Below are 27518 nucleotides of genomic sequence, written 5' to 3' on the forward strand. Positions count from 1 at the left end.
CACTTAGTAATCAGATCGGTAATGTGGGGTATCTATACAAATATATAAAACATATAAAACCGCTTACAATATAAGTAATCCTTGCGTATAATAAATAGCACGTAACACTAAATTTTAATTATATAGGTATACTTCATATTCATAGTATTTATTATAATTATGTTTACTTAATAAATTCGTTCATGCAACGAAAATTCTGTCAATAAGGTATATCATAGCATGCTCGTTTTGAGGTATAATTGGAATATTTTTAAAGAGTCCATAATTAGTATAAGAGCTTTCCCTACCATACGGACATCTTAAAAAATTCAAACTATACCTGTAATTTATTTATTTGGATAACGGAACAAAAAAACAAAAACAATCCATATTAAATTTGTCGCACATGCTAATAATGTACAAGTTTATGCTAGAAATAAATCGAACGATCAATTTTATCACTAACCTTCATCATCGGACGAATAGCTGTTATATGACGCATTAGCGTAGGTCTTCGATTTGTAGTCCTTTAACGACTGCCGACTCTGATTCAGAGACCGCGCCAGGGAGATAGTGGCTGGAGTACTTTTGCGTGTTAAAGGTGATTGTAACATGCGCTGTTTCCATTCCAATAATCGTTTCATTGATTCCTCTCGCTAAAATATTACAACATGTAATTTAATTAAAACATTTAAAAATACTTGTAGGTACAGTATTATCTTCACCCTCTTTTGCGGATAGGATTGTACCAAAATTTAAATAAAATAATGTACAAGTGTAAGAATGTACAAGTAGTTGAACTACCCGGGATACATCATCGGTAAGTCTCGGAGCTTATCGTATTTAGAGAGGGAGAGAGAGACAGAGAGAGAGAAACATTTTATTTCACACCACAAACATTATTGGTAGGTATATTCGAGGCCAATCTTATAATTACTTAACAGTTTACATCAAAGTGTGATGTTAATAATAAAAAGGGTCTCGACTGAACATGATTATGATTTCCTCTCTGCAATTTTAATCAGTCATCGCCAACTTGTAGATTTCCTATAGGAAATTAGGAATAAATATGTAGGTGTTACCTACTGAACAAACTTTTACTATGGGGCCAAACCAACAACGCGAATAAAAATTACTGTTTAATAAATACATTTCACCTAATCATAAACCGTCAATATTTTCTATGCAACAGCAAATCCTTTTCGAGTCTTCGGAATTGGCCCAATAGTAAAAGTATTTCAGTATGACCTCAGAATATGGTCAGTATTATAAGTACATAACAAAATAATACTGTGTAGATAATTACCTGTTGTACTTTCTTCTCACCCTCTCTTTCAGGAGCTGTTGAAGGTAATCGTGCACTTGCGGATCTCATAAAGCCTTCGGCGTTTGTATCTAATCTGTTAATACCCTTGGCATAGCCACTTATATTAGAACCATCACTCATAACACTTCCACTTCTATTAAGGTATTCTTTAGGATCTTTATTCTTCAACGTCCAGTTTGAATTCAACGTTTCATTGTATTTCAAATGGTTGCTTATGTTGTCTTCGTTATTCCTAGGACTGCCAAATTCGATTTCATAATTATTGTTCGTAGTGTGTGAGTATGGGGAATGTAGTTGTTTTTCTGCTAGACCACTTGCGTATTTTGCCAAAGGAATTTGTATATTGCGGGGCCCCAAGCCTTGCTGTAAATATTGAGCACTTTGGCGCATTTTTTCCGCATAACTTTCTTCTGAATAGTATCTATCTGAACTAGGGTCATATGAAGAGTTGATATCTAAACTAGATTTAGGTCTCTGTGGCTGCCTCGGTACATTACTGGCAGTTCGATTTGCCATAGATCTATTTAGCATTTCATTTTTAGATTCATATTCAAGAAAATCTGCGCTATGGGGTCTTGGCATTTGGGGCTGAATCCCACTCGATTGCATCTTTTTCCTGCGTAAGACTGAAGGGCCGCTAAACGATTTTTCTTGAGACTGAAATAAAATAGGAAGTTTTAGATCAGCTCGACGTCAACTCAATTGTTACTTTAGTGACAATAAACTCTATTCTGTTAGTTATAAAACACAAATAATCATACTTACATAATTTCCAATGGGGTCTTGACTTTGCTGTTGTAGTTGACTAGAAAGATTGGGTGCATCCCGCAAGATATTTGGAGATTTTGCATAACTTTGACCGTAATCATTTTCGGTACCATATGTAGCATACACGTCTTCATAGTCACCGACTTTATCTTTACTGTATGCGGACATAGTGGTAGATCGGCCATATGCATCGGGCGTTCGCCTCTCTATTAATAAGCGTTCATTGATTGCACTTCCTGACCTACTGGGTCTTGCATTTAACTCTCCATAAACATCTCGACTGTATTGTCCCATATCCAGATTTAAAGAATTATTTAAACGCGTTTCTGGGTACGTATCATTTGTTTTCAATTGGGCCCGTTCCTGTTCATAATTTCGACTATTCTTATTTTGGATGTCAATGTCTCTAGAACTTTCTGTTTGTGGTGTCGTATCCTCCAGGAAGGGATTGGACTGGGGTTTTCGATCGTATATTTGCTCTTGTTTAGATTCTTGTTGCGTTCTGCTCCTAGTATCAAAGTAAGGGGAGTTAGGTGTGGTCTTATACATGGAAGTTGAGGTACTAGGTTGGTTGTTTTCTAATCTGTCGGTTATGGTGTTGGTCAGAGGCAGAGACAAGTGGTGGGTGTCGTATGGTCGTTTCGTCGGGTACTGCGGCGGCGCCGGGGGCGACTGTGGGCTCCGAGTGTATATGCTCTCTTGATTTGGACTACTCGGGTAATTGTGTTCCTGGTAGCGTGTGTGACTAGTGCCTTGGCTGTAGTGTGATGCTGGCTGTTTGAGTAGGTCGTAGTTTGGATCATATCTGGAATGTGTCGTTGAGTACGTAAGTCAAAAACATTTAGTGTCAAACCAATTCATAATTATTTGAAATTCTAATAATTAGAAACTTACATATCAGAGCTAGGAGAGTTGTATCCTTCATTTGAGCGTCGCGGCTTTGGTGGCGCATTTGCATATGTGGGCCCGGGAACTTCATCCTCCTGAGATAAAACACAAATTGTACTAAATCACCTAACCATATTTAGTGATCGGTTTTTTATAAAACGGCTTTCTGCCTATTATAGAATAAGTAATTAATTATTAAAACGATTTTAACAACTAGATCCAGTTACATGTCATTATACAACGGTCGCATATTATCTGCAGTTAGAACCATAGTAATCGCTGTCCTTGGTTCCGCTCTGCCGAACTAATTGTCGATCACTTGCAGCGGTACACGTCGCGCACACAATAATACCCACCTCTGTTTTTGCAGCTGCCCGTTCGCTCTGCTTTTGCGGCTGGTCACTGAAAATAGACGATCTAAAATTACTTTGCGAGCTTCTAAACCACCGTTATGGCCTTGGTATTGAATCCCTATGTACTTAGGGCGTTACGACGTGGGCGACCCGGCACAATGCTAACAAGGCGGTGGTAAAACAAAACAATCCTTTCTTGTTTATTAGCCGTGGATCGGTCTGTTCGTCTATCTATACTTACTTGCACTTGCACTTGCACCGTAGTCGATGACCATTTGAATAAAACAAATCCGTTATTAAGCACCCACAATACCCACATATTATTTACAAACAACGCAATAATGCCTAAACCGTTAAGAAGGTACGAACTCCTAAACTTTGTTACAAAATCTCCTGAATAAATTTTATTCTTCTTATCCTTACTCTAGATGGGTAAAAATTGGGTTCAGAGTTTTTAATGACTTTTATGTTAGCAAACCAGTTTTATTGTAGGTATATTGTTATTAAATCACAAGTTGTCATATCCATATTTACCTATCTAGATTAACTGAAAAGTCTATAGCAAGATTCTGAAAGGATGTCTTACTTGGGGCTCTGCATGAGCGCTGCCATAGTCAGCGCCTTCACCCACTTCAACATGGCCTCCTGGTCAGGAGCGCAGAGTATATAAGTGCGCATATTGGCATGCTCTAGCTTGAAAGCGAATTTCCGGAGTACTTTATCCTCGGCGGTACACGCTGACACCTTATATGAAGGAAGAAGCACGGATCCAAGGAGCTTCTCTTCATCATGACCTGTAATTAAACAATAATAAAATGACAAATCACATAAGCAGAGCGGCTATTTCTAAGGTACCTACGTAAGTAGTTGTGAAGTGAGCTATAAAAAATACTTCCGGCTAGGTATTGGCGAAAAACACTTACTTTTGTAATAAAATAAGCAGTACTCCGATAAGACAAACCACCTCTTTCTCCACACTTTTAGTCCATCCGACCCCTGCTTATACAGAATGCCAGACATGGTTACTGGGGCAGAAGATAATCGTTGTGCTATCGGCGACCGTAAAGCTTGAGTCCCGCCACTGCTTCTTCTGCTATCCGAAGAAGGTGACTTTATACTTGGAGTACTAGACTCGCTGGATTTCATAGGTGAAACGATACCAACATTACTCTTTTGACTTTGATCCGAAGGTGGAGACTGACTCTTTCCTTTATCGCCTTCTGATTGTCTTCTATATCTTTCTGGCTCCCTAGAATCAGTTTGCTGATTGGTCTGCCATTGCTGATCGGGATATTGCCTGCTTTGTTTATCATTTTCTTTAAATTCATTATTTTTCGCGTACCTATCAATATCTTTCTGTATGTCGGTACTACTATACTCCTTGAAATCATTTTTACTACTATATCTATCTAAGTCTCTATAAGAACTATCAGAGTATATACTATTCTGCAAGTTGGGAGGTGGTTGTACTCCATGAATTTGTTGGAGTAGCATCTGCCTCTCAGCGAACTTCTGTTGTTGATGCATCTGCGCTTGATTTTGGTAGTGTAGTTGCTGTTGCAACTTCATTTGCTGGATTTCGTTGTACTGTCTTCGTAATAGCTCTGTATTACTATGCGGCCCTATTCGACTTGAATATGGAAGGTACAGTTTAGAGCCGTATTGATTTGAATTGGGTCGATACATCGGTTGATGATTTTGGTATATTTGGTTGGTATCTTTCGGTGGGTTTCGTTTTAAATAGTCTTGATATACTTCAGCATTATATCCTTTAGGAATATTGTGAAGTATTTCATTATTTACATTATGGTCGGTGTGTAATTCTGTTCTTTCTAACCTAGGAGGCGATTGTGGGTAATTGTAGTTATCGTTAACTCCGTATTGCCTAGCATAATCTTGATTGTAACCAGTTCCGTACAACTCGTGTCTGTTTTCGAGAAGAGGCGAACGGGCGTCTATGTTAGAGTGATATTGACTTTGCAGGAGTTGGTGCATAACGCCATTTGGTGGAAGCTGGCCAGGTTGCGGGGAAGACAGGTGGGTTGCGATAGCAGGGTGATGCTGATTGTAGATTTGATCGGGATGCACGTGTTGCGCCATTAGGTGCTGCTGCAACAGTGGCTGCTGCGTAGCGGCGGGCACTTGCTTTTTGTTCTCCATTTGGAATTGTGATTGTGCAATTGGGGGGTCAAGCCTGAAACAAATAAAAGACAACATTATTCATATGGTACTTGTTTACCAACCTACGTAATTTGTATGAGATTAATATTACATATATATACATTAATATTATATAAAAAGGATAGATAAGTACCTACACATTCTAAATAAAAACATCCAAAATTCATGGGGGTAAGTATTAGGCGCGTCGACCGTAAATAGGCAATCAAATCAAACTGCTTAATCGAAAGAAGCGTTATCGTCGTCGGCTTGATAAGCTGCGTGTATGGATGAGTTGAAGGAACTCGTACATTGAGTATAATTACGAGAAGTTGCTTTGAGGAATATGATCAACGCAATTTTATCCAATCTTACAGTAAGCGGTCCAAAACGGTTCCTTGGACTTATAGGTGACTAGCCAATACTTATACCCCAATATGATTGTTATCGGTGCACACGAGTATGACTGTACTGTACAATTGTAAATATCTATGAAACATTTTAGTATCGACCTACGTTTGTACATATAAACGATTTTGGTAAGCAGTAAAAAAGCGGCCAAGTGCGAGTCGGACTCGCCCATGAAGGGTTCCGTATTTAGGCGATTTATGACGTATTAAAAAAAACTACTTACTAGATCTCGTTCAAACCAATTTTCGGTGGAAGTTTACATGGTAATGTACATCATCTATTTTTTTTAGTTTTAGCATTCTCTTATTTTAGAAGTTACAGGGGGGGGGGACACATTTTACCACTTTGGAAGAGTCTCTCGCGCAAACTATTCAGTTTAGAAAAAAATGATATTAGAAACCTCAATATCACTTTTGAAGACCTATCCATAGATACCCCACACATATGGTTTTGATGAAAAAAAAAATTTTGACTTTCAGTTGTAAGTATGGGGAACCCCCAAAATTTATTGTTTTTTTTTCTATTTTTGTGTGAAAATCTTAATGCGGTTCACAGAATACATCTACTTACCAAGTTTCAACAGTATAGTTCTTATAGTTTCGGAGAAAAGTGGCTGTGACATACGGACGGACAGACAGACGGACAGACAGACAGACAGACGGACAGACAGACAGACAGACAGACAGACATGACGAATCTATAAGGGTTCCGTTTTTTGCCATTTGGCTACGGAACCCTAAAAATCATACAGTACACCGACACGGTGACTGTAGGTACAATAGAGACGAGACTTTAGTATTTTATATTCAATATCTTCATTCTATACCAATGCCACTGAAAAAAAAAGTCATAGACTCCTGCTTACTACCATGTCTAAGCTATGGGTCCCAAACCTGGACATACACAAATGACATTAAACAAAAAATTAGAACCTGCCAGAGAGCACAAGAACGAAGTATATTAAAAATAAAACGGTTAGATAAAATAAAAAGCTCAGAAATAAGAGAAAAAACCAAGATCGTAGATGCCCTGGAACACTGCATACCTAAACATGAAATGGAAATGGGCAGGACATGTAGCACGGCTACCTTATACAAGGTGGACGAAGCGAACCACGCTCTGGAAAGGACCACCAGGCAAACGCAGACAAGGGCGACCACAGGCAAGATGGATAGATGACATAACAAACCACGTCTCTAGCAACTGGCACACCAAGGCTCAAGACAGAGAGAGTTGGCGCAAACTGGGAGAGGCCTTTACTCACGAGGAGGTCCGCTCATTCAAATAAAATATAACAAAAATATAAGGAATAAATTGTATTGTATAAATTGTATAAATAGATAACAGAAGTAACCTTAGTTTGTAAACTTTAGTTAGTTATGTATGAGCTGGAATAAAAAGGCTTTTTATTTTATTTATTTATTATATTCAATATCATAGGCTAATCACAATTTAACTACTTATACCTAAGTAAGGTTTATTCGGGTACTCCGGACATCGGGTAATCCCGAAAATCAATGTAAAAACACTCATATTCCGTTGTAGTAAGAGTCAGCTTTCGGAATTATCCGCCACTTTCGTTCATTCGGAAATACCCGAATACACCTTATTGAATTTTTATATTAAGTAAGTGACATAAAAAAAATGCCAATGGCAAACAACCCTATTACCACTTCCTGCTAGAATATCACGCGACGATAATATAATATTATTTCGACACGCATAATTCTTAATACTTCTCATAAATAGTTATTATATTTACATAGGTACGGGTAGACAGATTATTAATATTATTATGGTACTAGCTAGAATCAACAAAATCACAAACACTCCTGAACCTAGATTACCAATATAAAACCGTAATACAGAACTCCATGCTCCGCCGACTTCCCACGCTTATCGAACGCCGATAAAAATAGGGGTGGATCGTGAGAATTTGCAAATTTGCAACACTTAAGATAGCTTAAGCCTATAATACCGATCACTGACTTATTGGTGGGTACTAATTATGCAATATTAGTCAATTGATATTAAACTGTTTGTACAGATTTAACCAATTTAAAGCATTATATTCCTACACTGTATCTATGATACATACCTACCTAGTACCTAGAGGTCACAAACCCGGTTTCACCGAAATCGAAAAAAAACGGAAAAACCGGGTTTTCAGCCAATTGCCAAAACCGGGTTTTGACTTTGATAAAACCGGCTTTTTCGAGGTCTTCGATTTTACAGTTTTATAAACACAACACACATATAGTAATGGACCCTATAATGGACGTGGAACCGGTAATGGGACATAAAACCACAAATCCTCTAAAATAAGTATGTAAAAGTAGTTTATAAACACTGGCAATATTTTACCATAAATAAGAGTCATAGAGCTGTTTAAGTTTGACTTTTTATTAATTTCGGTTACTTTTTAAGAAATTGGCGCCAACCCAAAAGTTGTCGTGTCACTGGAAAAAATAACCAGTAAGAATTCTTAACAACTTCGCTAAGAGAGGTGAGTTCATATATTAAATTGTAATTAATTATTACTTGGTGTAAACTAGAATGTGTTTTGTTAATTGCATCTACCATGAGATAAGGTATACAACACATTATGTTGTGACTCTAGAGATGTATAAAAAATAGTGGTATTTTGCCTAATCCCATTATAGGAGCTGTAAAACTGCATACCTCCTATGATGGGATAATTTACATAATGATGCTTGCCATGGCGTAATTTCATGTTTAAACAATACAGAAGTATAATGTAGTTACTCGTACGAACTATGTCAGGAGGTCTCCTCGGACTTCGGATAAATTAATATCGTTTTTACAAAATTTTATTTAACTTGCCCTGTAGTTTCTATACAGGATGGATTTTCTTTTTGGGTCAGTGAGGGCAGCCAACAGATCCTGTGCTGCGACGAGAAAACGTTCTTAGAAAACCTTCCCTCGATTTCAAATTAATGAAGATTGGCTTTTACAGATTTTGGAAAAAAACATACAGGGTGCGAGAAAAAGGTAATTTTTGACAAACTTTTTTTTGATGCCAATCGATCCCATTCCTATTGAGGATCAAAAGCTGCTATGGAAATAAATAAAAATTTCCGGCTAGAAAAGCCACAAATCGAGGAAAACTTTTCCCATACAATTTGTATGAAAATGAAAACTTTTATTTTTCACATGCTATTTTTCTATGCCAATTGATTCCATTCCTATCTAGTATCAATAGTTTCTTTGGGGTCAACTTACGGTAATGTACTAAAAAGCCACAAATTAATAAAAACTTTTTCCATACATTTACTATGGAGAAAATGAGAAATTTAATTTTTACCCCAAAAAAACTATTGAGACTGGATAGGAATGGAATCGATTGGCATACAAAAATAGCATGTGAAAAATAAAAGTTTTCATTTTCATACAAATTGTATGGGAAATGTTTTCCTCGATTTGTGGCTTTTCTAGCCGGAAATTATTTTTTTGTTCCATACAAGCTTTTGATCCTCAATAGGAATGGGATCGATTGGCATCAAAAAAAAAGTTTGTCAAAAATTACCTTTTCCTCGCACCCTGTATGTTTTTTCCAAAATCCGTAAAAGCCAATCTTCATTAATTTGAAATCGAGGGAAGGTCTTCTAAGACCGTTTTCTCGTAGCAGCACGGGATGTGGTAGCTGCCCTCACTGACCCAAAAAGAAAATCCATCCTGTATTAGTTAGTGTGGTTCAAATCTTGGAAATGGCATTTGAGCCACTTTCGGATTTCCGATTGAGTTGAAATTTTGGATACGTATGCAAATCGGATGACAATGCAATCGGGTGACAAAAATGACTAATAACTAGTTTTTTGCCAAAAACTTATTCCCTATTCCAATATCTTATACTGATAGGGTATGCCCATTATAGGGGGCCCATTACTGGATCCACGTCCATTACCGGGGTTCCATTACTGGAGCTTTGGTGTCCATGACTGGAGAAAAAACACATACTTTTAATTTATTAATTATGTGGAAACTGACTGCAGTATCTTTGATACAACACGCCTGAAACATGAAAGAAGGATAGGATATTCATCTTTTAACAAGCTAAGCGGTAGAACTTTTACATGTATCAGGGAAATATCACAAATACTCCAAATTTCCCCTTAAATGTCCCATGACTGGTGCCGTTACTATATATATGTTGTGTTTAACATATGTATGTTAGTCTGTAAGGTATTTGTTGCCTGAACTAAACTTCTAAATAAATAAATAAAATAAATAAATAAACATAGTTTAAGTAATTAGATGAGCAACAATTACTTCAGAGTTTGTTATTATATTTAGAACAATACAATACATTATAAGAAGTTCGTATATAAACGGCACCAGTCATGGGACATTTAAGAGGAAATTTGGAGTATTTGTGATATTTCCCTGATACATGTAAAAGTTCTACCGCTTAGCTTGTTAAAAGATGATTATCCTATCCTTCTTTCATGTTTCAGGCGTGTTGTATCAAAGATACTGCAGTTAGTTTCCACATAATTAATAAATTAAAAGTATGTTTTTTTTCTCCAGTCATGGACACCAAAGCTCCAGTAATGGAACCCCAGTAATGGACGTGGATCCAGTAATGGGCCCCCTATAACGGGCATACCCTATCAGTATAAGATATTGGAATAGGGAATAAGTTTTTGGCAAAAAACTAGTTATTAGTCATTTTTGTCACCCGATTGCATTGTCATCCGATTTGCATACGTATCCAAAATTTCAACTCAATCGGAAATCCGAAAGTGGCTCAAATGCCATTTCCAAGATTTGAACCACACTAACTAATACAGGGTGGATTTTCTTTTTGGGTCAGTGAGGGCAGCTACCAGATCCCGTGCTGCTACGAGAAAACGGTCTTAGAAGACCTTCCCTCGATTTCAAATTAATGAAGATTGGCTTTTACAGATTTTGGAAAAAACATACAGGGTGCGAGGAAAAGGTAATTTTTGACAAACTTTTTTTTTGATGCCAATCGATCCCATTCCTATTGAGGATCAAAAGCTTGTATGGAACAAAAAAAAATTCCGGCTAGAAAAGCCACAAATCGAGGAAAACATTTCCCATACAATTTGTATGAAAATGAAAACTTATATTTTTCACATGCTATTTTTGTATGCCAATCGATTCCATTCCTATCCAGTATCAATAGTTTTTTTGGGGTCAACTTACAAATTGTATGGGAAAAGTTTTCCTCGATTTGTGGCTTTTCTAGCGGATTTTTTTTTTAGTTCCATACAAGCTTTTGATCCTCAATAGGAATGGGATCGATTGGCATAAAAAAAAAGATTGTCAAAAATTACCTTTTTGTCGCACCCTGTATGTTTTTTCCAAAATCTGTAAAAGCCAATCTTAATTAATTTGAAATCGAGGGAAGGTTTTCTAAGACCGTTTTCTCGTCGCAGCACGGGATCTGGTAGCTGCCCTCACTGACCCAAAAAGAAAATCCACCCTGTATACAAACTAACAGGGCAAGTTAAATAAAAATTTGTAAAAACGATATTAATTTATCCGAAGTCCGAGAAGACCTCCTGACATAGTTCGTACGAGTAACTACATTATACTTCTGTATTGTTTAAACATGAAATTACGCCATGGCAAGCATCATTAGGTAAATTACCCCTTCATAGGAGGTATGCAGTTTTACAGCTCCTATAATGGGATTGGGCAAAATACCACTATTTTTTATACATCTCTAGAGTCACAACATAATGTGTTGTATACCTTATCTCATGGTAAATGCAATTAACAAAACACATTCTAGTTTACACCAAGTAATAATTAATTACAATTTAATATATGAACTCACCTCTCTTAGCGAAGTTGTTAAGAATTCTTACTGGTTATTTTTTCCAGTGACATGACAACTTTTGGGTTGGCGCCAATTTCTTAAAAAGTAACCGAAATTAATAAAAAGTCAAACTTAAACGGCTCTATGACTCTTATTTATGGTAAAATATTGCCAGTGTTTATAAACTACTTTTACATACTTATTTTAGAGGATTTGTGGTTTTATGTCCCATTACCGGTTCCACGTCCATTATAGGGTCCATTACTATACGTAGGTATTATGTGTATAAAAAAGTGCTTACTATTTTCACTAAATATCCCTTAATTTCCTGTACTACGTAGTTTAAATAACATTTTAGTAGGAACGTTCGTTGATCTCTAGTTAAAAATGTTGATTGTAGTAATTATAACAAAATACAATCTCGCGATATTTACTATGTACAGTTTTCTTCTTCTTTGTTCCTTCAGGTTCCTTTGCCTTTGTTAGAAATGGCTAAGAAAGTGTTGTTCCTATCGTAATAACATATACTAATCTATGTTCCTATCTGTCCAGTCCATGATAGCCTTCCACATCAGATTTCTTATACCCTCAGCTGATACACTGTAGAGGCCGCAACCAAATCAAATCCCTTGGTAACTTACCTCGTTTAGCGAGTTGGGTATTATCAGCGGTGTGTGTTTCCTGAAGGAGGACTACGTCCACCCCGTTGTCACGTAATATTTTGCTCAGGCATTCCGTTTCAGAATTGCTGACCATGAGGGTAAAAACTTTATTGATGGAATTTGATGGTCTTGGTAAAGATAGAGTAAATAGAAATGTCGTGGAAGACTGAATAATAAAGCATTGATCCTAAAAAATACTTGCTTATTTTACAAATTATATGTAAAATCGAAATCACCTAAAAAACCGGAAACCCGGTTTTGCTGTTGCACAAAAACCGAAAAACTGGTTTTCTAAAATACGCACGGTTTTGTGACCCCTACTAGTACCTAGTCATACATAGGTACACGAATAAAATATGTCATCGCATGAAAGAACGACTGTTTTCATTCATTTGTTATCATATTCGGTCCTATGTATATTTTATCAGATTAACGTAGGTATTACAAAAAGATTGAATATAATACCGAAGTAAACAGACAAAGTAAAATATAAGGCTGTAGTGTGGGTAGGTTAGGTTAGGTTAGGTTAGGTAGTTACGTACAGCAGTGTTACTCTTACTTAATATATCCGGCGCGAGAACTAGCTGGCGGGCTAAATGACCGGAAGCCACACGGTAAGTATCTGGCGCGCTGTCAACTAATAAGGAGAAACTGCAACGGGCCAGGTAAGTGGTATAGAGAGATCAATATTCTTGTTACACCATACAATTTTAAACCAGCATTATCGAACCATTTGTCGAAGAACCTAGTTGGAGCCAAGATGCGCCTGACTGCTTACATTCAAGGCAACCATTCAGCATTCGCGACTGATGCCATAAGCCGTAGACCATTCGACTATGGTGGCACTCGTCCCAAAATTTCTGATTATCTTCGATCTTGAAAGGCCTTTGGTCTAGCCTAGCTTGGCCATACCTACTCTGAAAAGCTCTTAGCTTAAATGCGTTCTCTTCCTTTCTGTGAATCAGTTCCTATTCTCTGGTATTTGAAGTATTCAAACGATTTCTTATGCCTGTCATTATAAGATATACTCTGCTGGTGTGACAATCAAGGCGCGCTCACGCGCTGATTAGTGGAGGGATGCTGCATAGGTATATTTAGTTTGTAGGTACGGCAGTGTCAGTCCACACGTCCGACCATCCTGTCGGACTTCCTCGATGACGTTAATGAATCATGTCAGTCATGATGATCGTTAGGGCCATGGAAATATAATATGGTTGTCAGTATTTTGTCTTTCTGAGTCTCTACATTATTTCTACACCGAACTTCTAAAAATATGCAGTTACTTTATTGTGAACACCACATAGCCTCATGTTAAATTAAATTGTACTGGTAACGGTTTAACCGGTTAACCCCGAGTTAGTGGCTAACCCTGGATGGCGCAAGTGGTCCTAAGTATTTACCTAGGCTGCCGCTGCTATACAGTCCGAGTACTGATTAATACTTGTACTCAGACCATCGGCTAGTGCAAGATTATTAACGGATGCAAACTAATGGCATGCATTGGGTCGTTCATGTTAAACGCCCTGGTGAGTGCTAGGTTGTGTTATTAAAGTGCTCTTATAATTACCCTATTAAAATTAACGATTAAAATATAGGTTCATACTTTTTCTTTTCTCCCTTTAAGCCATTATACTTATTCACTGCATCTGTTATTAAACGATTAATACAACTCCCGTTAGAATCAAGTCTTGTCACTTTGTCACTACATACCGTCACAAATAAGTGAAATGAAGTTCTTCTTTATAACCATAAAATAGTAATTACAGCACACTCACTCTACCCGCACTGTTCATTCATTCTGATTTGACCATGATTTCACTAACTTCATCCATCACGTAAATACTTAAGTTAGAAACAGCTTTATTACTATATAGAAATAAGGATGTGTTGCGGTATTTTGGGTCACTTTGACTGTAACTATCTATTTGATGCTGTCTACACAGCATACATAGGTATGCTATACATATATATTTATTTATTGTTTCTTTTGTATATTATTTGGATTTAATTATAAACTATCCAGTAACGTAACGGCAGTAACCATCTTACTAGTTACCTACCCCATATCATCGCCTAGTACCCTACTCTTAACACAAGCCTCAGTGAGCTTACTGTGCGGTGCGGCTGGCTAATTTGTGTAGAATTGTCCCATATTTTTTTTATGTACTTATAATCAGAGATGGGCATCATTCGAATAAACTTTTATCGGAATAATCATCCGAATAAACAATAATTCACGATTTTTTTATTCGCGGATGATCTATTCGCGAATGATTTATTCGCGGATGATTTATTCGCGAATAATTTATCCGCGGATAAATCATCCGACCACTTTACAAATGACGAATGATTTATTCGTTATTTCATTCGAATAAATCCACGAAAAATATTTAAGATTTTTGGCTTATTCCATTCAAATAAACAACACGAATAATAACACGTTTAATATGACTTGTTTTTACTGTAAATTTGTTCTGACAAGTTAAAGATTGTTAAGGGTTTAAGGATAAGCCCAGGTATAGTATAATAAACAAAGGATTATCGTGAACAATGAATTACTCACACACAACGTTATATTAGTAACTTTCTAGCCAGAACCAGAAAGAGATAGCTATATACTAAAAGAGTGAGAAAACCAAATTTTCTTAGCAGTTGTTTGCTTCAAAGCGAATCTCACAACGCGTAATTTACATTTGCAGTAACTATTTAGGTAGTTAAAGGACTTGCAGGTAGTTGTATCGCATATCACAGTTGCCAAATCTTTCGAAACCGTGAAAAGTTTATCAGGTTTTTTTTTATTAGGCTCACAAAACAAGTTACAGACATTTATATAAATTACGTTGATAGCTTACAGTTCAGATTTGGACTATAACTCTAAACATGTGTGCACAGAAGGAAAGGAAATTTTAGTTCAAATATAACGCTAGAGGGATGAGATGTCAACAAAATCCAAAACTAAAAAACTATATAAACAGTAGTAAGATCTCAAATCTACACATACTTAAATTGACTTATCAACTAATTAATCTAGGTCTAAAACTATATTATTATAATAAACAAATTATTCGTGGCAATTCATTCGACGAATAAATTATTCGCGGATGAATTGTTCGACGAATAATTTATTCAAATAAGAATAATCATCCGACATTTTTAATCGTCATTCGCGATAAATTTTGTTATTTTCATTCGTTATTCGTCATTCGAATAAATTTTGCCCATCTCTGCTTATAATAAGTAATTAAGAATAATTATCATAACATGTGGCTTTGCTCAGTGCACAAAGGTATGGGACGTCGCAGACACGCGAAACATTTGTTTAGTCTGGGTCACAAAAGTACCTATCTATAATGTAAATTTGCGGAGCACTTCACGTTTCAACAAAAGAACATCGCATAACTATATATGTGCCATAGCCACATATTTCATTATTCTACCGAGACTGTGACGCCAGCCGACTGGTGGCTGATCTAGTTGGCACTTCGCCAGATCATCTGCTCATCTCTGTTTACACTTATAGACCGCGACGCCTAACCAATCCTCAATGTCAATCTTGCGTATTGACCCACTAAACTGAGCACCAATCTGACATTAAATTAAAGCCCGTCATTAAAATAAAGGTGTCATAGATGGAGAAAATAATGCAATAAAGTACTTACATAATGAAACAACAGTGACGGATTTCGAATAATGACAAAAAGGTGCGAAACATTCTCTTTTACAAGTATGACGCATCAAAGTGCAGAAATTGATACATTTCTAGGAAGTTCGTCAAAATTCACCAGTTAACCTGGCATTTTTAATACTATTTTTATAATATAAAAATAAATTAAGTATAGGTACCTGTTAATAATCAAAATTCAAAAAATATAAATATCAAACAAAGGCATATAATATGACCTAACCTAAGGAGAAATTTACATCTTCAAATATCACATGAAACAAAAAACTTCCCAGCTCATATTTATTTCAGTCTAGACTATTTTGAAACGTCGCGATATTCTTACAATATCTTCTGAAGCGCTGAAATCAATTATAAATAGCGTGAAATCTTACCGCGGCCTCATTACCTACGAGTGACGAAAATAAGCGGCGTTCAAACTACATGTCTCGGATAATCTTATGACATTAATTACTTCTCTACATAATATCTGAATTTAGAACAGGATAACCATGTCAACATTTTTTTCGTCTGACCGTTAAAGCATTTTACTAAAGGTAAACAAATCAAACCAAATAATGTATTTTTGGGATTGTTTACTCTTAGTCATAACGCTAATGAACACTGGTTGCATTAAGCATTGCTTGCGGGTGTTTAAAACCCGCATGTGATAGTGATGGTCTCATTAAAGTGCCGAACGATTTTGGTATTTTAGGTTTATGTAGGCATTTTATTGAAGTAGTCCTCCCTCTAACCGTTGCTTCGTTCTCCTCAATGCTGAGGGTCGTGACGTCCTAATATGTGGATCACATACCTAATTCCGGATGGCAGATTTTCCGGCTTTTCGATCTCTTGTGACTTCTAAGGCATCATGGACTTTGATGGATAGCGATTTGCTGACCTGGTCGGACCCACTGTCTCCAGTCTTCCTGTCCTGTCCGAAGAAATCAAATTGGAACAGTAAAACTAATACTAAAATACAAATACTTACGACGAAAACATAAATAAAATTTTAACAAAGTAAAATCTATTATCGCCTATTGCGAGGAGGTTTATTTATTCAAGTCTGGAAATATTTTCTAAATTAGCAAATATCCTAAAATACTGGCAGATCCAAACAAAAGTGCTCTTATTGGAGTGATGTTGTATAAGATTATGGCGGTATTTTATTTTCACTCACGTAACATTAAACACTCAATCTTAAAAGCCTTTTCAATAAGTCATAATAGATGTTATTGAAACGTTATGTAACGCAGACTCGATCCGAAGCATTACGGAGAACGCCTGAGCAAACATATATTGACAAGGAACATTCATGCATACTATGGTAAATGCAATGAATTATGCACACTCATTATCAGAAGGGTTGTTTATAATTATTAAATTACTAAGATACCTATATAGACAAATAAAAGTTTGCGAAATGAAGGAAGGATGGGCCCTATATCTGCACTATTCACATGCGGTTTGAATACGTTGAATACAAAAATATACGTTGAATACAAGAATAAGGTAAAGGGCCCCTGTTTCGGCAGGTTAAGGCTCTTGAGAGTTTGTAATACAAACAACAAACAAACTTTGTATATTACTAAGCATTTTTTTAAATATTACTAAGCATATCAATACCTTGAAAGCTTTTGAGTAAGTTATATTAGTTCTTTGTTAATAATTTAATGTATGAACTATAGGGTTTTAGTTGAAACTTATTTTTATATGAATTTTTTCGTGAACCTCTTATTTGGCTCCCATTTCGTGATACAAATTTAGCTCAGCTCCTAAGTTCGTGAATTCGTGTCCCCTGTTTCGGAATAAAGTTTTCTTAGAGTAATTGGTGATAATTTGCTGATAATCATTTTAATTATTTAACGGTCTTACCTACTTACCAGTAATTGTAAGGTCAAATTAATAATAATATAAAAAAAAATGTTAAATATTGAGAGCTAGCTTAAAGTTTTTTGTACTCGTCGTCTTTAATAGTTGAATTAAGACTTCGTAAACCATATGGATACTTTATTACTTGATTAAAAGCCGAACTATATAAATAAAAAAAATAAAAATAAAAATTCAAAAAATAAAAATACAGAAAAAAAAATTAACTATCTTATACGTTAAATATACTTGGTCAACCAGATCTCGACAGTAGAAAAAGGCGGCAAATTTGAAAAATGTACGCGCGAAGGGATATCGTCCCATAGAAAATTTGAATTTCGCGCCTTTTTTTACTGACAAGATTTGGTTGACCAGTTATATAAACATACACAAAAATAAATCAAATAAATTGAATTATAAATAAAATTGTGCTAGTAGTTAATATGAGAATATACGTGGAATATACCTTAAAAATTTAAACTCGGGTCACATTCAAACTCGTTTTATGAGAATTCTAGTGAAAAAAACATATACCGAATTTCGCTCATACGAAACTTCATGAAATACATTAATTGTTTTCTAATTTATTTTTTTAATTATCTTCGTTGTTCTATTTAAAAACATGCACTCAAAATGTATCTAGAAAATCCTTGATTCGTTAGTGGCACGAAATAGGAGACACACGAAAAATAAAATGACCGCTATTTCGTGAGTTGATTTATTGCAATTTTAAGGTATTTCTATGCATATATTCAATATTTTTTCTTATCAAATCAATTACTAAGGAACCCACAGAAACACTCCCAAAAACTTTTATTCGAATGGGTTTAGCTTTTCCTTCCTATAAGCTTAACAAGTGAGAGCGCGCACCTTACGCCTAAAAAAAGTGCACGCATATAACACAGCTGTTCGCGGCCGTCTGATAGTTTCGACCGTCGTATTACTCTCAGTTTAATCACTAAAATATTGGTTATTATTTTATTGAAGAGATTAAATAATACAGATTTTTTTCATATGTATAATTTAAATAAACAATACTTGAATTCCTTATTATTTGCGCCAGAAACAAAACTAACGAAATAACGTACTAACACGAACTTGGGGCCCTTTACCTTAACTCAACTTAAGGGTTTGATTACTTTGATTCAAGCACATGCATGGGTTTCTGACCTTTTTTGCACAAAAAAGGCATCACAGACTAATAGGTATATGTACATTTAAATGTGCTAATGTTTTCAGACCTTTCAGAGTAGGTATGATAAATGAATTAACGGAATATTTCTCATAGGTACCTATGAAAAATGAATTGCCAATTAATACATTTATCAAACACCAATAAAAGTAGCGTAACACTTTTTAGAGAAGTATTTTTATAGGCGAAATCGAATGTACTGACTAGAACTAGCAAAAGAACATTTTACTTTTAATGAGCGATAAGTATACACGACCAGTTCTCTATGCGGGACCGGTCAGAAACCACAAAAGTGTCCTAGCGTGGGAAAGAGCTACTTTGCTCACTTCCATTGAGACTGCACTCGCTGATAGTGCATCTGAACTAGTCTTAGTAAATCTGCACGCAGGCATATCTATATGCGAATTGTCATCATTTTTATGTGCATGTTATGTGTCATAATGTATGATATAGGTACGGTTGCAGATTACATTAACGGACGTCCTATGTAAAGACAACATGTATTTGTTAGAGATTCCCGCAATTAAAAAATCCAAAATCATTAAAGTCTTGAAATGAAAAATAAAATTTTATAAAGGTGGGTCGTGGGCGTGGATTGATTAATGATTATACATATATTATTTGTTTGAATTTTGTTATTATCGCCAAGTCTCACCTATTATGTCTGCTACAGGTATGTTGACATATAATATAAGTAATTTTAGATAGAAATGGTGTCGCTATATTCAGAAACGGTACTTTGTAAAGGTTAGAGATAAAATGTAACACTAATAGAAAAATAATAGTATTCGATAAATATGCCAGTTGAATCTATTAGTTAAGATTAAACTCATTACCTGACATAGTTTTCTTGTTTGTTCCTAACCTGGGGGTAATTACCCCTGTGGGGGTAAAACTGGTATTTTACGGGGGTAAATAAGCTAACCTAATATAACAATACAACAAACGTACACGTTTTATTTTTTATTGCCATTGGGAGGAGGGGTAAAATCAGGTTCCCTAGTTAGTCATAGGGGTGACCGGACTGAAAAGGTTAGGAACCACTGACGTAAGCGCATGCTCGGTAGTAATCGATATCCTTCTCATGAGGCGACCGTCGATACCAGACTATACGATCTATTTGATTATTTACTCTTGTATCGCACTCGTCGGTTGATTGAGCAACGAAAATATTATATTACATTTACATAACAAAACGTGAGATTATGTTTTAATATCACTCACTTTTATTGAAAACGATATCGAGAAATGTTATGGTTGAATATGTTTCCATTTGTTAGGTAACAGATTTAGCATTATGTCACAATAAACAGTTGGAATAATATTATTACAGGTACAGTTTTAAGACTTCTTTGTTATTATTTTATTTCCTTGTTAGAAGACTACGGGCCAATTGCATTTCGGAAAGGATGGGATACTTGCACATTGTAATAAAATTATAGATAGCACTGAAATTTATACAAAACCTACGCCTAGCTGGAGTAACTTAGGTAATTTCCGTATCAACCGGTCATATTTGCTTTACTTCTATAATTTATATAGCATACATAGTTTCTAAATAGAGCGAATTATCAAAGTTCCTGGTATTGCTGGATAGGCGATCGTTTTGTGTAAGATTGTCGCCTATATTTATATTATTTATTTTCCACCGTCGTGGTTTTAAAAAAATCATCAAATGTATGAGTGATAATAGGGCCGTAGCGCCCGTAGTAGTGGCCGCGACCGCAAGCGGTCCCGCGCATTCCTGCGCGACGTACGAGCGCGAGGTGAACAACCGGCGCGCGCGCCTCGTCCTTGGAACCTGCTCCTTTCTACAGCCTCTGGACCAGGTACCTACTACCTCTACGCATGCCACGTCTGTATGCGCGCGTATGCTGGTTTTTCTTCTAAGGTCTATTGATAAGCCCACACGCAACTGTTATAACTTAAAAGCGTTTTATAATTTTGTATGTTAAAAGGGTCAGTCAGTATTTGTTTATATATTAATATTAAGTGTCTATTCCGTTTGTGGAATGAATGCCCCGTTAAATTATATCTGATGCAATATAGTTAGCAGAGACGATACATTTAAATAACTAGCAACCCCGCCCCCACTTCGCACGGGTTAACAAATTAAATATACACCTAAACCATCCTCAGGAATCATGATTGTAGGTATGGTTACCTGCTATTCTGTTTGATGTGTATACGACGCAAGAGTTTAACTTTTCATTTACGCACTATTTATAAGAGTACATTGAAAGATTATGAGAATCATAAATAGTTTGCATATCAGCATTGTGTGATACACTTAAAGGATTATGATTACAATTACATCTTTATCATATCAATCAACTAACATCGACCTACAAAATAAACTGCTACTCGCGGTCGCTTTAAACACGCTCCTATCAAGATATTTATATCCATCGGAAACGCCGATTTCCGGCCGATAAACGATCTGTTTCAATGTTTCAAGAACAACTATTTTTAATTTCCGCATTTCATTTGAGACCGCGTTTGTCAACAAAGTAAGAACAAAATCAATGACTGGATCTTACCAAATTAAACGACAAAGATAACCTACTCAAAGGCAATGAAATTGGGTCACTTCGTTTTCACCGCTCTTACGTGTATTTCAGTCGCTAATTAATACCAATATTAATCATGTTCATTACTTTATACGCGTGTTCATTTATTGTTATCAAGTAGCAAGTACATAGTAGTAACAATATCAATACAATTTCTGTTTTACAAAAATTTGTAGGTAGGTATATCCAATTTTAGTACGTTCAGATGAAGATTATAAAACTAATTATATAGTTTTAAACAGCGATATGCGCTAATAACACAAAAAATCACATGATATATATAACTAAACAAGACCAAATCCTCATCATTATACAATACAAATAGGTACCTACTGTTTATTGCACACCTCATTACAGAAAACAATACAAAGAATTCTGAAAACAAGAGGTTAAACAACAGGCGGTCTTATCGCTAAAAAGCGATATATTCCAGACAACCTTTAGCGGAAATTGATAAATTTATATCATTATAATTATTAAAGATAAAGATAAAAGATAGTTTATTCAAATAGGCATAATTACAATGCGCTTATGAACGTCAAATAAAGCTAGGTAGACCGGCTCCAACCCTACACCTCTGCCCCGAGAAGATATAAATCCCCCCTCAATTGGAGGAGGGTATCCCAATGTGGGACCGGCAACAAACTCGGCGGGACACATCTTTAAAAAAAAATTACATCTTATAATTAACATGCATTACGAGAAAATAAGGAAAAAAAATACAATTTAAATTACTATAGAATTCATGCAATTATACACATAAGGTGTAATAGAAATTTGATTTAAAAAATATACATATGTACATGGAATCATACAAATACGTAGCTCTTTCAGAAAACATATCAAATTCTTACAAAAGGAAAATAAAATAAAGTTATTAAAATAAATGGGAAAACATATATAAATCTGATTGATTTATTATCATTTATCAATCACCATTTTTATTAGTTCTTTAATTTGTAGACTTGTAGAGTATTGTTACTGCTTAGTTATTTACTAACAGGACATCGACGTTATTTTTCACCATTTAAGCCATGACAACGTGTGACAACGTTGAAAATTAACTGCGTAATACTTAATTACTCGTAGGTACTTGTAAAATGGACACTTCAGAATTTATCTTAGCTTCAGTTAGGTACAGAATATACCAATTGAGTATTTAAAGCAAGTATAAAGTAAGTAGGTACACGGTTTGATGTTACATTATTAATTTATTACAGTCCGCAGACCGTGACAGGTTCACTATGACCGTGTTTTGTCCACTGTTCGCGGGTAAAGTTACCTACCACGTTATCTGAAACTACGGCACGGAACTTCCAAGTTCACTAAACCAGAAACAATAGGACCATGCAGACGTGTAACGGTAGCTCGTTGGCAGAAACCCTTGCTTTCGGTACCTTAATTGATCACACACACACTCTTAATTGATCATTGAGTAGGTTTACGAACAGTGTGAACGAATGACATCTACATGCTAACAAGGCCAATCTGGTTTGAATGCAACAATAAAACGAACTCCAAAACCACTTGACTAATAATTGCGTTCTTGAACTTATCTAATTACCTACATCTGCTTGAAGAAATGCTCATAAATTCCGATGTAATTGATTGTACTGATTGTGTTGAGAATGTTACTAGGGCAGTGGGAACCCGTGTTCAATGACTAGATCAATAGACTTGGAACAAATAGCATTCTAGTTATTATACTTACATGCAAAGAGATTAGCATTCTGTTAGGTACTATGGCCGGTACCTACTACCACTGAACTTAAACGTGTAAGTTGATCCGGAGAGGATTCAATTTAAAGGAGAATACTGTTACAATTTACTTAATACCTACATATAGGTATCACTGTTTTATAAATCTAATTGATGTTACTCGGTTACCAGTTCAATTTCACATACGATGCTTGATTTTATGTGTCTCTTTTTGATAAGACACGTGTTTAACTAATAACACCGTAATTACTTTCACGAGGTCAATAATATTTCAAATTATGTATTACATATTTTATCTATAAGTCATTACTGCACCACGGAGACGCTTTTGCAATGCTATGAGGCTATGTAAGATTATAACATTGTGCCACGGGGCTCAAGCAACAATACTCGATTACATGTCGATACTTTTTCAATTCTAATGATAAGACAATTCTTATCTAATGAAACCGTGTCATAGTTGTATGGGGTCACTCATTAAATTACTTTATCTTTGAATGTGTTTGTGTAACGGATGTGTGGACGAAAACGAAAGTAAATGGATAAATGCAAAACGTAATAACCCAAGCATTTAGCGACATGATGCAAAATCTTCTCAAGCGCGCCGTTTGAATACTCAAGTGCAAAATGGGTAAAGGAGTGATATTTGTAGGCATCGCATTACAGCATCTCGGACGATTGTGGAATGTGGGAGAAGAAAGCTAAGTTGACAAGTGTTATTAATTTGTATGCAATGCAATGAGAAAATGACTCCATCATTTTGATTTCTATTGTCTTTATTTTTAACACACTTAACACACACAAGAGTCACTGTCGGTAGGCGCCAATTAATAGATATAATCTATTAATTGTGTAGAAATTTCTAATAAATATTTTACTAATCCATACTCGTATCCGAGGTTAAGTTATAAATTCATTAAATACTTGATAAAAGTTAACAGGAGTTAAAAGGTTTATTCCAATTGTCAGAGTGATTGTTCTTAACTTGCTATCAGTATGTGCTCTTATATGTAGGTATGTGTATTATTAATTGAGCCTAAAGTGAATATTTAAATGGGTAGGTACTTAGTTATAACGTATTAATCATACTGCGACAGTTTTGTCATAAAATAATATATATTTTTTATAAAAGGTACTTGAATGTCCAGAAACCTCTGAGCCTGACCTAACCAACCCACCATCATCGACTTTTTATAGGGCATCCGCCTACTCTGGCATTCTATTACGCATCCCGACATTTTAGTTAGATTAATAGACAGTGCTAACTTAATTAATCTAATGACGAAACCTACCTACGGTTAATTACGATCATGTGTCGGACTTAACTACTTACAGCCTTGGTTACTTAAAACTGTTTAGCGCACCTTTTAAATTAAATGGCCAGTAAGTAGTGCAAATAGTTAAGTAAGTAGATTTTACAATGATTTATTACTCATCTTACATTCATAGGTCGTAGGTATTATGTTGGTACAAACACAAGCTTAACTATGCCGTAGCTAATGAAAACAATAATTGAATAGACGATCTATCAAGACGATAAACGTATTTTTACTAAAGGGCCTAAGCTACGACGATCGTGACCTGATTGTGGAGATTATCACGTTTCTTTAGGAGTGGTGATATCATACATACACCTAAGGCAGGTAATAGGTTTATTTCTAAATATTTATTTAGGTATCGTGAAGTAATTGTTAAGCTTAACTCTTAGGTTTCAATTTTACAGACATAACATAACAATATAAAAATTATGTACCTATTCGAACATTTCGAACACGGGATAAATTACCTCGTGATATAATTAACTTAATATTCTAACGTTCTAGTAAGGTTTAAAATATGTACATCGTACATATAGTCTCATGCTGAGGTTTTCAAATGTAAACACATGGCTAATGTTCCAAAACATATAAAAGCAACAAATTACTACAAAACGGGTGTTTACCTTTAGTATCTGTTTGTAGATTCAAGCCGCCCGTTATCATTATGAAACCATCTCGCGAGCAAGGTAACCGAGCGTTAAACGAGCGTTATTAATATAAGTAATGCGACCCTTGCCGGCTCTTCTACGAAATATAATATCGTGGAATTGCTAAGTAGCTTTGGTTAACTGACCGCTAACGTCCTGCAAAGCATGAATAGGTACCTAAGGGTTTGTACTAATTGAATTGGTTTTAAACTTTATGTTATCTTGCAAGTTTGTACCTATTATGCTAAGTTTGTACTTATATGTAGTAGTTTTTTGCATTATGAGGTTTGTCTATTTTCGGTGCTAAAAGGTGCTGATCATCAGCTGTTAGCGGGACAGGGGACAGGTGCCTGCTTACATCTGCGAACAGGTGGCAGAACAATAAAATATCACACTTAATTCAAAATGCGAAGAAGTAATAAAAACTCTGAATTAAAAATACATTACTCAAGAGAAAGCCACCATGCCACTTGTCACATATCCCTTATTACGGTCGTCTCATGGCAATTTTCTTAGTGAAAGAAATATCAGGTTGAATTACGTTATTCCAAATTTAATAACTTTCTCGCATTACACGGCTGATGACTGGCTTAAACGTCGTCTCTAAATCATTTAGCTGGATGTACATTCTACCCGTTTTATTTTTCATTTCATTAGCCAATTCACCTGCTCTATGTTAAGCCTAACGAATATACAGTAAGGTGTTTATCCTAAACGTTTACCTTACTCTATCTCCCAAATGGTATCACAGATTCACGAAATGGTTTTTATCTCCGCACGTGTATCTGCCTCGGGACCTAGTTCGAATGTTTGTCCGTAAACAACCTTGTCGGAGTGGGTGTAAAATGTAAAGGCAAAGTTAACTGTGCTTTTGAGATAAACGAAGTGCAGGTGTTACGCAACCGAATGCCGCAGCCTGTACCTATCGACCGGCCAGCTAACTGCATAACTCGTATTCCTGGTACTTTAGTGCATCGCATATCTAGTAGGGCCGCATACGACAAATTCCAACGCCATTCAGATTTATTCAGCTACTATGCCGAAAACAAACTGACAATAATGCTTAGGTATAGGTAAACAGTAATCAATAAATTTAAACTGGCCAGACTTATGAAGGTAGGTACTGAGAAAAGACCGTTCTTTGGCCAATTAACCAACACAATTTGTTTTGACTGGATAAAAAACTAATTGGAATATCAATGTGACACTCAGTCAAATTCAGGTGCGCCCTATGCATGCCAGATTTATGATCGTATCATCATTATATATTCACATTGAACGTGTTTACCTAGTTATCCCAGCACTATTGTATTAATTTATTTATGTTATGCCTTGTCTCATGCATAATCTTTAACACTTAAAACATCCTTATATTTACTCATACTTGAATAGAGGGACACCTGTTGTCTAGTAATTCATTGTATTTTTTATGTTAGCGACATGTACGTACATATTAAAAAAACCGCAGCATTAAACGCTTCGTAAAGTTAATATGTACTTCTAAGTACATTGATATTAAATTAATTACCTATATTGATGTAATTTAATTCATAACTTTCTATTGATGAGTTCAATAGAAATATATGTATATTAAATATACCTACGATACGACTTACGAGTCTACTTTACCATTATACATAAGTACCTACATGTATACTGAGGTATAGATTTTTCAAGGATTTTGAGATTAAAACTTCATTTTCCTTAACACGCATCGTCTTAAGGAGATGTGTTGAGCTTAAGTGTACTTACGGCGTAAATCCTATTTACATAAGTACTAAGGTACACACCTGCCTAATCCCGCTTTCCCGAGCGAGCAGAAATAGGTGCTTCTGTTCCAATATGACAATATGAGAAATCTACTCATGCTACACGTAAGTATTATAATTATAATGTAGCCGGCGGTATTGATTGCTCGGAAAATTTGGAGAAGACCGTCAACCTGAGTCTCGTAAATTTACGTCGTGTTTACGTCATGCATACGACAACCATAACCTCGTCCACAGTCCTCATCTCTCAAGATGGGACGGTCGTCATTAGCATGAGATTACCAATAACGTCTTATAATTCAGGTAAATGCATACCTAGTACTTGTAGAATATAAAACGCTTGGAAAAGCAATGTCAGACAAAGAGAAAAGAGATCCCGGGTTAGTCTAGCTAGATTATGTTCGATTTAGATAGT

The 27518-nt window shown here is 35.6% G+C and overlaps 1 protein-coding gene across 7 annotated transcripts in view; it reads right to left on the minus strand.

Annotated features, from left to right (window-relative positions):
• LOC134663083 (uncharacterized) overlaps positions 1-27518 on the minus strand; it is a 53616-nt gene that overhangs the window by 15754 nt on the left and 10344 nt on the right. For 6 of the 7 annotated variants that reach the window (XR_010098120.1, XM_063519453.1, XM_063519442.1 and 3 more), the window contains exons 2-8: positions 4239-5509; positions 3902-4109; positions 3319-3364; positions 2969-3057; positions 2072-2879; positions 1286-1963; positions 446-635 (exon numbers count right to left, since the gene is read on the minus strand). Coding sequence is in view for 6 of the 7 variants with exons in the window: in XM_063519453.1 (XP_063375523.1) it covers positions 446-635; positions 1286-1963; positions 2072-2879; positions 2969-3057; positions 3319-3364; positions 3902-4109; positions 4239-5509 (3290 nt within the window). In the remaining variant the exon portion in view is untranslated. The remainder of the gene's footprint in view (positions 1-445; positions 636-1285; positions 1964-2071; positions 2880-2968; positions 3058-3318; positions 3365-3901; positions 4110-4238; positions 5510-27518) is intronic. The other variant, XM_063519428.1, reaches the window with a different exon arrangement.

The sequence above is a fragment of the Cydia amplana genome, chromosome 1, assembly GCF_948474715.1.
Source record: "Cydia amplana chromosome 1, ilCydAmpl1.1, whole genome shotgun sequence".
Classification (NCBI taxonomy): Eukaryota; Metazoa; Arthropoda; class Insecta; order Lepidoptera; family Tortricidae; genus Cydia; species Cydia amplana.